This window comes from Actinia tenebrosa, unplaced genomic scaffold (genome assembly GCF_029948245.1).
Source record: "Actinia tenebrosa isolate PJP-AT-01 unplaced genomic scaffold, QUT_ActTen_1.0 PGA_scaffold6__47_contigs__length_16458017, whole genome shotgun sequence".
NCBI lineage: Eukaryota > Metazoa > Cnidaria > Anthozoa > Actiniaria > Actiniidae > Actinia > Actinia tenebrosa.
In genome coordinates, this window is record NW_028292583.1 from 3345577 (window position 1) to 3357126 (window position 11550).

At 36.8% G+C, this 11550-nt stretch overlaps 3 protein-coding genes across 7 annotated transcripts; all 3 read left to right on the forward strand.

The window, feature by feature from the left end:
• The first annotated feature begins 35 nt into the window (after nt 1-35).
• LOC116294656 (uncharacterized) lies at nt 36-2435 on the forward strand. Of its 3 annotated transcripts, none has more exons than XM_031702298.2 (4): nt 65-153; nt 221-273; nt 1245-1535; nt 1606-2435. In XM_031702298.2, the coding sequence occupies exons 3-4, from the start codon at nt 1247-1249 to the stop codon at nt 1896-1898; spliced, it is 582 nt and encodes a 193-aa protein (XP_031558158.2). In that variant the 5' UTR covers nt 65-153; nt 221-273; nt 1245-1246; the 3' UTR covers nt 1899-2435. The 3 variants fall into 3 exon arrangements, with proteins under 3 accessions (XP_031558157.2, XP_031558158.2, XP_031558159.2); XM_031702299.2 differs by having other exon boundaries at nt 94-142; XM_031702297.2 differs by lacking the exon at nt 221-273 and having other exon boundaries at nt 36-153.
• A 439-nt stretch (nt 2436-2874) lies between these two features.
• On the forward strand, nt 2875-7677 carry LOC116294654 (uncharacterized). Its single transcript, XM_031702292.2, has 9 exons — nt 2875-3325; nt 4037-4343; nt 5475-5769; nt 5907-5984; nt 6137-6241; nt 6345-6461; nt 6544-6655; nt 6731-6930; nt 7286-7677. Exons 1-9 carry the CDS (start codon nt 3256-3258, stop codon nt 7367-7369), a joined length of 1368 nt encoding a protein of 455 aa, XP_031558152.1. The 5' UTR covers nt 2875-3255; the 3' UTR covers nt 7370-7677.
• A 777-nt stretch (nt 7678-8454) lies between these two features.
• Nucleotides 8455-11546, forward strand: LOC116294652 (fibroblast growth factor 9-like). Of its 3 annotated transcripts, none has more exons than XM_031702291.2 (5): nt 8455-8674; nt 9269-9360; nt 9824-9915; nt 10638-10738; nt 11240-11546. In XM_031702291.2, the coding sequence occupies exons 2-5, from the start codon at nt 9293-9295 to the stop codon at nt 11438-11440; spliced, it is 462 nt and encodes a 153-aa protein (XP_031558151.1). In that variant the 5' UTR covers nt 8455-8674; nt 9269-9292; the 3' UTR covers nt 11441-11546. The 3 variants fall into 3 exon arrangements, with proteins under 3 accessions (XP_031558151.1, XP_031558150.1, XP_031558149.1); XM_031702290.2 differs by having other exon boundaries at nt 8457-8645; XM_031702289.2 differs by having other exon boundaries at nt 8458-8641.
• The last annotated feature ends 4 nt before the right edge of the window (nt 11547-11550 follow it).

Below are 11550 nucleotides of genomic sequence, written 5' to 3' on the forward strand. Positions count from 1 at the left end.
TATCGAGAAAACACTTCATACAGTGATTATTGGACCTTTAAAGAGTATTCTTAGGAAGTTTCAGCTGAATCCAAGTTTGAGCGATTTTCGTCATAGTAGCACTTTAAAGAAGATGAGAGATCGTATCAAAGAAGTGCCTGAGGTGACGAAAAGGTAACAAGATACACAAAACTCATTCTTAATTAATTTTTCTCATATATTATATTGTTTTGATCACAAGGTATCACATCAATTTCAAGACAAGTTCTTGCAGGAAATCAGTGTAAACTTGAAGTATGTTGACTCGGGTAGAAGATGAAGTCAGCTATGTAGTGACACTAAACGGAACAAAGAAGTGATTAGCATCCTTTACCACCTCGAAGAACCTTTATCTATATACCAAAATATCCACCTTAGGTTTTGCACACTTTAGACAATCGATGGGTTCGTTAGAAGTGATCTGTACTAAATAATCTTACAGTTCGAGATTTAAATTCAAACGGCTGTCTGTGTGTCATGTTATAGAACCATAAAAACATCGTCACTGATCACTGTTTTTACTTCTTTGAACTACGGAAATTAAAACCATTTGGAATATACCAACTACAATCGATGTTTTTCTATAAACACGAAGGATTAATGAATACGACATGATTGTGCTCACGTCGTCGATTCACAAATCAGAATACCGTTTCAAGCAAAAAAAAATATTTATTACTAATCGTTATTTTATTGCCCTAATTGATTTTTGTTAATTCAAAATCAATTAAGCTTCTGTTTTCTTTTAACTATTAGTAATGGTTCTAGATTTCTTTTTCGACAGCTAAACACCCTGTGGATATTTTTCCTGTGATTATTTTCTTGCAAGAGTTGCGTGACTAGTGACAAAACAATACAGAGTTTGACAGCTAAATCTTTAAGTTTTTTCACGCTTATGATTTTTTTCCTTGTTTTACGTACTTCGAGGATACCACTTGATAGTTTGTGGCGAACAACCTTGTGGCCCTCGTTTCATGATCTAATTGGAATTTAATAGTTGATTTTGGTGTTTTATGAATATTTTTCAGTTTTGTATGCAAGAAATTACTTTTTTCAGAATCGTTTCAGAAAAAGAATTATTATATTATATTTCAGAAAAAGAATTTTTTCAGATTCTTTCAATTATTCAGCTGCATAAGTTGCTTCATATACTGCGAGGATCAGCTTGATACATTACAACATATATATATTTCATACATATTCTCATATACATATAAATCTTTAAGCAATGGAAGAACAAGATAAAGAAGTCATTCGACACATGTATGTAAGATTGGAAAAAAATCTAGAAGCGATATCACTCTTGAGTTACTTGTACCAAGAACACGTACTGAGTGAAGAAGATCTGGACAAAATTAAAGCAAAGAGGACATCAAAAAAGAAAGCTGAAAAACTGCTCAAAATATTGAAAAAAAGAAAGAATGGATTGAAGATGTTGATCAAGGCTTTGCTTGTGACTGAGATTCAGGCATTCTTGGGTCATGAACTACTGGAGAGAGTGACTTGGAGTGAACAAGGTAAGTACCAGATTTAATGACGATAGAATATCACTTTTATGTTCTTTTACTGCTTTTGCTCTTTTTTTAGAGGTTGAAAACCTGAAACTCGAGGTAGAGGGAAAAGTTAACCCCTGTGCAGCCATGGAGCTTCAAGTGGCAGCTTTGCAACAGAAGATTAATCGATTGGTAGATACGCAAGAAAAAATGAAAAATGACTATGAAAAAACAATCCATGAATTGAATGAAAAAGTACTAACACTTCAAATGAAGCTGGATGAACAAACGAGCCCTAGCCCTTCTAGACAGCCGTCATCCCGTGGTCACACCAACACTAGCTTGTTTTCCTGGCCCAGATTAACAACGTCTAAACACCCAGCATAACTGGTCTTACTGGACTGACGAGTAGTATAGTAGTAGTATAGTAACTCATCTCACCTTACCCTTGTCCGTGCTAATGACGGTTCATTTCACTGCGCAACAAGAAATGGGAATGAAATGAATCCCGTAATGTGACTATTTTTAAAATTGTATAACAATTAATCTATAGTGTCAGTTATGCCCCCTACCTGTTCAAGATGAGTGGGCGAGTGTACCTTTCTACTCCTAAATGCGTCACTAGTGCTGACACATCATTTCTGATATCCGACATACAGTCCTGAGCGAGTAAAGAGAAACAAATGCCTTCTCGGGGTACAGTCTGAATAAGTAAACTGCTGTCATAAAGGTACGGAAGCTAAGATATATAGTGTACGTCAAAAGTTAGTCAAATATTTCATGAATTTCCTATAGATATTTTATCATTGTGCTCTAGCAGCTTACCATAATTACTGGCACAGATTGGTAGAACAACCCTTCCTTACTATAATCACTTGTAATCAACAGTAGAGTAAACAGACAAATAAACAGCAAGTCCTAGAAGGTACTAGAAACAAAGTATTTCATCACTTACAGTCACTTGGCCTGTGGTACCACTGTGGTACCCTGTGGTTGACCAGCAGCGGGCTAGGGCGAGGTCGTGAACTCATAACAAACCTCAATAATCTAACCGGAAGTGATTATGAACAATTCCAACACAAACCGGAAATGTAGCATTGAGGATGTTGTCATTGTATCTTTTTGTGGTTTATAAACCAACTTTGAATAAGCCTGAAGCGAGATGACGTTTTACCCCCGTCTCTAGACCATAATCCTTTTCACATTGCTTTTGTTCTTTATAATTATGACTATTGTTCCTGTATTCTCTAAGGAATCAAAAATTTTAATATGAAAGAATTTTAAAAACTATTATGGTATAGAGTCGGGGGTAAAACGTCATCTCGCTTCAGGCTTATTCACATTTAGAACTAAAAAAACCTGTCTGAGCAAGCTAAATGAGTCTAGGCTGGCATTCACTCAAGATGCCTCACATGAAATCTCTGCTAGTAGCCTGACTCGAGTAAAGAGGATTAGCCCAGGATTAGCCAGTCGGGTGAAGTAACGCAATCAGAATGTCATTTCCGGAAGATTTCTCGTAGTTTCTTTACAAAGGTGTAAATTCCTGCCGTTGTTGCTGAAGCGTACATAAAGGAGGAATTACGTCAACAGCCTTGTCGAACCACACCCATCACACGGTCCCATAACACGGTACCAAGCTGCGCCATAAATACAATCATCTCACTTTGGGACACGTTAAACAGTCACGAGCAAAACAAGAGCCAGAAAACAAAACAAACGATCGTTCAAAATAAAGGCAATCATCATGAAGTGTAATGGTCTAGTTGTGGTGTTGGCATCAGCTGTATTTGGTTTCTTATCGACAACTGCACAAGGTATGTCTTGCTTCACTCAGTTTACATGGATGTACTATTCCTATGATATATATATTTATACATAACTATATCTCGACCATCATTCCAAGTCCCTTTTTTAGTAACAGAAGCTTAAGTGAATGAAAATTTTCTAAACGGCAAGACAACTGTTCACTGATTCGATGCGTAAAAACATGTTATATGTAGGTATTTGATGTATGTCCGAGATTCACGACCCTTAAGATGAGCCAATCTATCGTGTCATCACTTGTACTTTTAATAACTTGACCCTCGATTACAAGATAATCTAAACCTGTGTTGTTTTTACAGAAATTAGGAATACTGCCGGCCTAATAAATTGAAAATAGGTATAAATCAAAGTATTTAACGGCGGTTAAAACAAATGCGACAGTTAGTGTAATAAGATATTTGAAAGAATCTCATGGCGTCGCGTCATGTGGAGCTTATGGTCATCATTCATCACCACTGCGCTCAACTGAAACAACGTAATCTGAACTAAAATTATCATACCGCCAGCTCCTTCGAAGAACATACGATCAGTTATTTGGTTGAACTGTACGTTTCACTACAGGAATAGCCGCCTATTTTCACTCCGGAAATCGTACACATAGTTAGTGTCTCGATGGAAGCTCTATATTTTCTATGATCGTTGTTACCATTACTGGATAGTACATAATTGAATGACGTAGTTCAAAAATGCTTGCTTTTCAGTTGCAGATCTCCCCAAAGAGATCAATTTTTTCACCGAGGCTGGACTGACCACAAACACCCCACCAGGAGTGTCCAAAGTCTCTGGTCACCATAGCAACAGCCCAGCGTATCGATTCACAAGCAGCACTAGAAATATCATCTCCAGGCAAAAGGGTCTTGACGATGCTAGACGCGTGATCAGTGAGAGCCATGACTTTGTAGTTAGTGCGTATGTTAAGATGGACAGCAAGGCAAAGTATGGCAAGAACGCTATTTTATCCATCAGCTCTAGTGATGGCCAACAACTCTATTTCTTTATCGCGATATCGTAAGTTATATCAAATATATTATCTAGTGAAGATGGCACTGTGTATTGAAATATAGCGCCCCAAGTAAAAGGATGGCGAAAAATCCTAGTCAAAAACCTGTTCTAAATTGATATTTAACAATTATTCGCCGAAGGCAAAGTGATTATTAGTGGAATATTTAGCGAGCCGCGAGTCTTCGAGCAGCGTGGTAAGTATCACCATAATCACTGAGCCTGAGGGATATGATTGCTTTAGCATAATTTTAGACTTGAATATCAGAGAAAAGTCAAAATTCAGGATTAAAAAAAAAAACGTTTTATTATTACTTCTGATCTGGAAAACTCTGCAAAACCTCATAATCACCTGTCCAGCAGTGATTACCGTCTCAGATTCACCGGTCGCTCGACCAATCACAGCTCGAGAAACTCTATATTCAAGTCTCAAATTATACTAAACATATATATAGACCTGTATATACTAATGCGCACGTCAACAAGTATATATAGACCTGTATATACCATTGCGCATATTAACAAATATATATAAAACCTGTACTGTATATACCAATGCGCACATCAACAAGTATATATAGACCTGTATATACCAATGCGCACGTCAACAAGTATATATAGACCTGTATATACCAATGCGCACATTAACAAATATATATAGACCTGTATATATCAATGCGCACGTCAACAAGTATATATAGACCTGTATATACCAATGTGCACATCAACAAGTATATATAGACCTGTATATACCAATGCGCACGTCAACAAGTATATATAGACCTGTATATACCAATGCGCACATCAACAAGTATATATAGACCTGTATATACCAATGCGCACGTCAACAAGTATATATAGACCTGTATATATCAATGCGCACGTCAACAAGTATATATAGACCTGTATATATCAATGCGCACATCAACAAGTATATATAAACCTGTAAATACAAATGCGCACGTCAACAAGTATATATAGACCTGTATATATCAATGTGCACATCAACAAGTATATATAGACCTGTATATATCAATGTGCACATCAACAAGTATATATAAACCTGTAAATACAAATGCGCAAGCTCTTGTTTGTTCCACATTCACAAATAGATTCTAAAATTGTCATTTTTTATTACAGGAGTGATTGGCAAACCTCTCAAATGAAAATTGAATTCTCTTTTGTTGATGGTGGTAATCTAAATACCATAGCAGCCAAGACACCCTACTCCGTTGACGTCACAGTATGGCACAAACTATCGTTACGCGTCCAGGACACTGAAAAACTTTTGAGGTTCTACTTAGACGACAAGATGTTGGATGTGCACAAGTTTGATCACACTCTCTCGTCTATCCCATCTAACAGTCAAATGCGGTTAGCACAGGCCTTTGAGATCATGATGGAGGGAACTGGACAAATCACCAACAGATTTATCGTAAGTTTTTGTCTCACTGATCCACTAATACTGGTAATAGCAAGAGATCTCGTAGTTTCAACCCTTTTTGTGCCTATTGATACTAAGTTAAGGCTTTGAGATGTGATGAAATATCAGCGCATTTTATATTTTTTTAGGGAGATCTACAGGACGTGAAGATATCGCTTGGATCTTCATCTGATAAATGTAACACACCCACTACCGTGCCTGCACCAGTAAGTAACCTGCATACACACCCGCTTGTGCACTACTCTGAACCCATACCAACTACACAACCTACATCTAATATAGTACATTTACCAAAATCACACATAACACCATAATTGTAAACAGCTGATCCAAAACCTTGCATCTTCTTTTTCCTTAGTGCGCATGTCCATCAAAAGGAGGCAGCGGCTGTTTCATGGATGGTCGTAGCTATAGCAACGGTCAGCAGTGGAACAAAGACAAATGCAATGTCTGTCAGTGCAAGGTATGACTGTCACACAATCTTCAGTGTCTGTCACACAATGTTCAATCTTGACTTGGTCAGATTAATAGAACTGTTAATAACGCTAGTATGGACCTTGTTTCAGGACAATAACGTGATCTGCATCCACACATGTCCAGTGTGTAGAGACAGTGGTAAGATCTATTTCCATGGCGACAAGTGGCATCCTAGTAACGATAGCTGCATGGACTGTAAATGCGAGGTAAGGCAGGAGTTGTTGTAGATGTGTTGCTTGTCATCTTGCGTATATCTTAATGAACATACGTTCCTGATTTCTTTTCTAGTCTGGGAAGACAGTTTGTTCACCTCCAACTTGTGCCAAGCCAGACTGCAGAAAGCCAGGATACTCTGGTCAAACAATAGTCCTTCCCGGACAATGCTGTCCTATTTGTAAAGGTAAATACTGGAATGTGAAAACCATGTCATTACCAGGAAGACAGCAAATTGACTGTTGTTTTGTTATATTTGCAGAGGATCAGTGCAAGGCGAGAAATCTAGTGTACAAGACATGTAGTTGCAACAAGACATGTGCCAATCACCATTCTAAGGCGCCATGCGGCGGGAAGTGTAGTGAAGGCTGTTTCTGCCCTGACGACCAAGTCCTGGCTGACAATGGAAAATGCATCTCTCCTGTCGACTGCAAGTGCAGAAGCAATGGAAAAACCTTTAAAGTAAGTGATATCTTGACACATCCGAACAAACATTTCCTGGGAGCGAAAAAGCAACAACTTTTCTGTGCTCTTTCTTCACGTTTTTTTCTCCCTGTTTTTTCTTTTCTTGCTTTCTTTGCCATTTCTTCAATTTTTTCTTGTTGCCATAATTCCCTGTACTCTGTTTTATACCTTTCTTTCTTTAATCTGTGTCTACTGCTTTTGTAATGTTATTCAATTTTAAGTTCTGCATTGTTCTATTGTAATGTAACTTTTACCCTCTTTTGTTTTTCTTTTTGTTGTGTTTCTGTCAAAACATCATTATTCGATATTTACCATCGTAAATAACCAAAACACATTTTCTATTTTTTTGCAGCCTGGACAATTCCACTCACCTTCCCCCTGTAAATTCTGTATTTGTCTTCTCGGCTACTTGCACTGCAGTAACATGTGCTTTTAAGCAATGGGATGCCATGCTAGGAATCTCGTGATTAAACTTAAATGTCGAGTGACATGGTGTCGAAAATAGCCACGCCTTGGTTATTCGATGTGCCTATTATAACATTTCTTCTTATAGCATATCAATTATCATACAAGTATTTATAAAGTTATTTTATAAATGACTGAAGGATTTGTCTATTGAACAAGTTTTGTTCTTCAACAGTATTCTGTATTCAGATTTAGCCTAGAATCAAACAAACTATTATGCCATTTACTTAATCAATCATGTAAATAATTGTCTACTCCAAAATAAAAATTTCAATCAAAGAGCGTTGTTTTTTTTTTAAAGTGCCTATCACCCTTCTGACAATATTTACAGTATTGATTCTACATGGGGTAAGATGTCGAATAACCTGAAAAAAATTCATAGTTTGAGTGCAGCTTCTCGTAGTTATGAAGGTTTTTCCATGCCATATGCTAATGCGGTGACGTATGAGGAGGCATTTATGGTTATTTGTTGTTCCTTGTAATTCGAAAAACCGGCTTCTATGTGAAAAATAGCTTGCAATAATTTCTATAAGAGCAATGCGCAAAACAATGACGTATTTCAAATTTAATTTATCTGTGCCAGTAAGGTTTTGTATATAAATGATTACTCCTCATACGTCACAATATTAGCATATGGCATGGAAAGTCTTTATAACTTCAAGAAGCCGCACTCAAACTTATGAAATTTTTTCGGGCTTTTCCACATTTTACCCCATGTAGAATCAATACTGTGAATATTGTCAGAAGAGTGATTCTTTACTTTATCTAGAAGAACATTTTTACGTAATGAAATTTGTTGATGTACGATTGTCTCGAGTGATTGCAACTGCAAATGAAGTGGAAAATCAGAGCTGAATATATCGTATAATGTGGCAGCATTGATTGTCACGATCAAACTATTAGATCCTATCTATAATATATAAATTTTCTTCATTCTAGTGAGTATCTGTGAATGTCATTTTGAAAAGTCTAAGTTTTGGTGTTTTGTCCAATATGTCCTGTCGGTGGAAAACAGAGAAAGAAAGAAGCTAACGTACTGAAGATTCGGTTCATGCACTAATGGCGAAACTGTCAATCTTGAATGGTTATCAGTCATTAATGTATGATATAAAAAAGCCATGTTTGGTCAGATATACTTCACTTGGACCCAGTTACCGTGTATGAGCACCTAGAAAACTCACTCTGTTGGCGAGAAACTTTGTTCTACAAAAGAGGAGGAATCCCTTTCAAAACGATATAAAGAGTAGGTATGAGGTGAAACACTTCTACTGACAATGTTAGTAATCAGCCCCCCACTCAATCAAGTTTTATTAGTACTCAGTCAATATTATAAACCAACCTGCTTGAATATAAAGGTTTAGGTATTAGGATATTATCTCACATAGTATGCATTATTAGTACTCAGTCAATATTATAAACCAACCTGCTTGAATATAAAGGTTTAGATATTAGGATATTATCTCACATAGTATGCATTATTAGTACTCAGTCAATATTATAAACCAACCTGCTTGAATGTAAAGGTTTAGGTATTAGGATATTATCTCACATAGTATGCATTATTAGTACTCAGTCGATATTATAAACCAACCTGCTTAAATATAAAGGTTTAGGTATTAGGATATTATCTCACATAGTATGCATTATTAGTACTCAGCCGATATTATAAACCAACCTGCTTGAATATAAAGGTTTAGATATTAGGATATTATCTCACATAGTATGCATTATTAGTACTCAGTCGATATTATAAACCAACCTGCTTGAATATAAAGGTTTAGGTATTAGAATATTATCTCACATAGTATGCATGTTTCATTTTTTAAACATGAATGGTCGATAAACCACGATTAATTAATCATATTTATAGTCACAACTCGAAAAGTGAAAAAAGATGACGATGGATAAGCAATCTGACAGTGTTCCATATCTGCCTTCTCGTTCGACATCCACTTACAGCAGGTATGATGTCATCTACCCTCTGTAATTATAAGGTCACAAAATCGTACGTTACATGGCATTGTAACTAAAAACACAGTTTATTGCTAAAATACTGTTAATGACCTCACGGCATGATGTGAAGAAGGTTAGAAAATTACTGTTCTAAATCTCGCGTTCTAATTGGTTGGGAGCGAGTGCTTTATAAGAGCACACAGCACGCGTGCGCACTTTCAGTTGCACCATTCTTATCTAAAATAACGGTTATTGTAATTCGTATTTTATAAAAGACATAAAAAACTTGCTGTGCTGTTTGGAGTTAAAAAGCACTTGGGATTGGCAGAACACTCGAGAAGTGTCGAGTCCTAACACTTCTCTCGTGTTCTGCCAACCCCCAAGTGCTTTATAACTGCACACAGCACGCGCGCGCGTTTTCTGTTTCTTAAATATTAATAATCTAGTTTGATCTTACCTTGTTTACGTCTAGAAAGAGAAGACTGTACTGCACAAATGGACTCTATCTGGAAATCAACCATAATGGTAGAGTGAAAGGCACTATGAATGAGCACAGTCCTCTAGGTATGACAACAGCCTATATCAATCAAATGGTCTACTAGGCACCAATAACCAAACAGTAATGGTATGCGCAATACTCGTTAAGGTTACTGGAGACCTTCAGGGGTGTGTTTCGTTTAAGACTCTCTGTACGCAAAACGTTAAACAAAACCCCATGAAAGTACATATCGTTTTAAAGATAATGTGATAAAGCGATTTTCTAATTTGAAACAATGTCGAGCCTTAAACACAAATCGGACACGTTCAGTAGAGGTGAATTAATGGACATGGCGTTAGCGCGTATAGCCAAAAGAATTTCACTATGTAAATAAGCAAAAGATAAACTGCAAAAGGGTGTGTGCGATTTTTGATATTTTGCTTCTTTAAAAAGTCATTGAATTTTAAAGTTGTAACGTCGGAAAATTCCAATGTCGGTTAATGTTTTACCGCAAGACGAAATACTCACAATATCAAAAATCGCTTGCTTCAAACTAGAAAATCCCTTTCAAATAATATTATTTTCGAAATCGGACGCTAGTCCTTCGTCGGAGTAAAAGACGAAGGACTAGCGTCCGATACGTATTTTTTTCATCTTTTCACGGTGTATAACTTACCCTTTTATCATTACTGTTTCATTAGAAACACCGACACAGCTCACACTTGTTTTTAGCTAGTCATCTCCTCTCATTAGATAATCACTAATTACTTACGATCATGTCACGTGTCTATTTTGGTGTGTTTCCCAGTTGTCATGGAAATAGTTCCAGCTGGCACAAACCTTGTTTGTATACGAAGTGTTTATACAGGACTATTTCTTGCCATGTCAGAGGGCGAGGTCTATACAACGGTAAGAATCTCCAACACCTTCAATAAAAACCCTTTACCGGCGTTTGCATTGCTACGCGGCCACCCCAGACAAAAATCGCGACGTGCACTTTGCAATAGACTGCCGTCAATCAAGCACGTTGACGCCATTTACACGCGTGTGTGATTTAAAAGGCGCTAAAACTTGTCGATTGTTCACAAGTATTATAAGCCACACTCACCCGGGCCAATCCAAACGCGTGTAAATGACGTCAACTTGTTTGATTGACAGCAATCTATTGCAAAGTGCACGTCGCGATTTTTGTCTGGGGTGGCCGCGTAGCAATGCAAACGCCGGTAAAACTTGTTACATAGTTTTTAAATATATATTAAAGTTTTTAATAGTTTTTAGATATATATTATGATAATATATATTATTAATATTATCTGGGCTCCCTAGAACTGCGCAATCTAACAAAACGAAAAGTGTCCAAGGTGGAAGGTTGAACCAAACTCAATTTAACAATGCTCATTTCCATTGCAGAAAACTGAAAACGAAGAGTGTGTATTCAAAGATACCTTATCCAAACAGTTTTGCGATAACTATATGTCCAAAAAATATCTGAGCAAGAAACTAGTTATTGGATTGATGAGAACAGGAAGCGTGGTGGCGGTGCCAGCAAACAGCGCTAAAGACACTACGAAATATGCTACACAGTTTATCACGAAACTACCAGGAACTTGAACGAGTAAAAGGACCGACGAGCCACTGCTACTATAAATAACTCATTAAATAAATGAATGATAAATAAATGTTACTAGTAGAAAATAAAGGATGAATTCGAAAAAACTATT

Coding starts and splice junctions, on each gene's coding strand:
- LOC116294656 (XM_031702297.2), top strand. CDS start 1,247: ATGGAAGAACAAGATAAAGAAGTCATTCGACACATGTATGTAAGATTG. Junction 1,536..1,605: donor AGTGACTTGGAGTGAACAAG/GTAAGTACCAGA, acceptor CTCTTTTTTTAG/AGGTTGAAAACCTGAAACTC.
- LOC116294654 (XM_031702292.2), top strand. CDS start 3,256: ATGAAGTGTAATGGTCTAGTTGTGGTGTTGGCATCAGCTGTATTTGGT. Junction 4,344..5,474: donor TATTTCTTTATCGCGATATC/GTAAGTTATATC, acceptor TTTTTATTACAG/GAGTGATTGGCAAACCTCTC. Junction 6,462..6,543: donor GCATGGACTGTAAATGCGAG/GTAAGGCAGGAG, acceptor TTTCTTTTCTAG/TCTGGGAAGACAGTTTGTTC.
- LOC116294652 (XM_031702291.2), top strand. CDS start 9,293: ATGACGATGGATAAGCAATCTGACAGTGTTCCATATCTGCCTTCTCGT. Junction 9,361..9,823: donor TCGACATCCACTTACAGCAG/GTATGATGTCAT, acceptor GTTTACGTCTAG/AAAGAGAAGACTGTACTGCA. Junction 10,739..11,239: donor AGGGCGAGGTCTATACAACG/GTAAGAATCTCC, acceptor TTTCCATTGCAG/AAAACTGAAAACGAAGAGTG.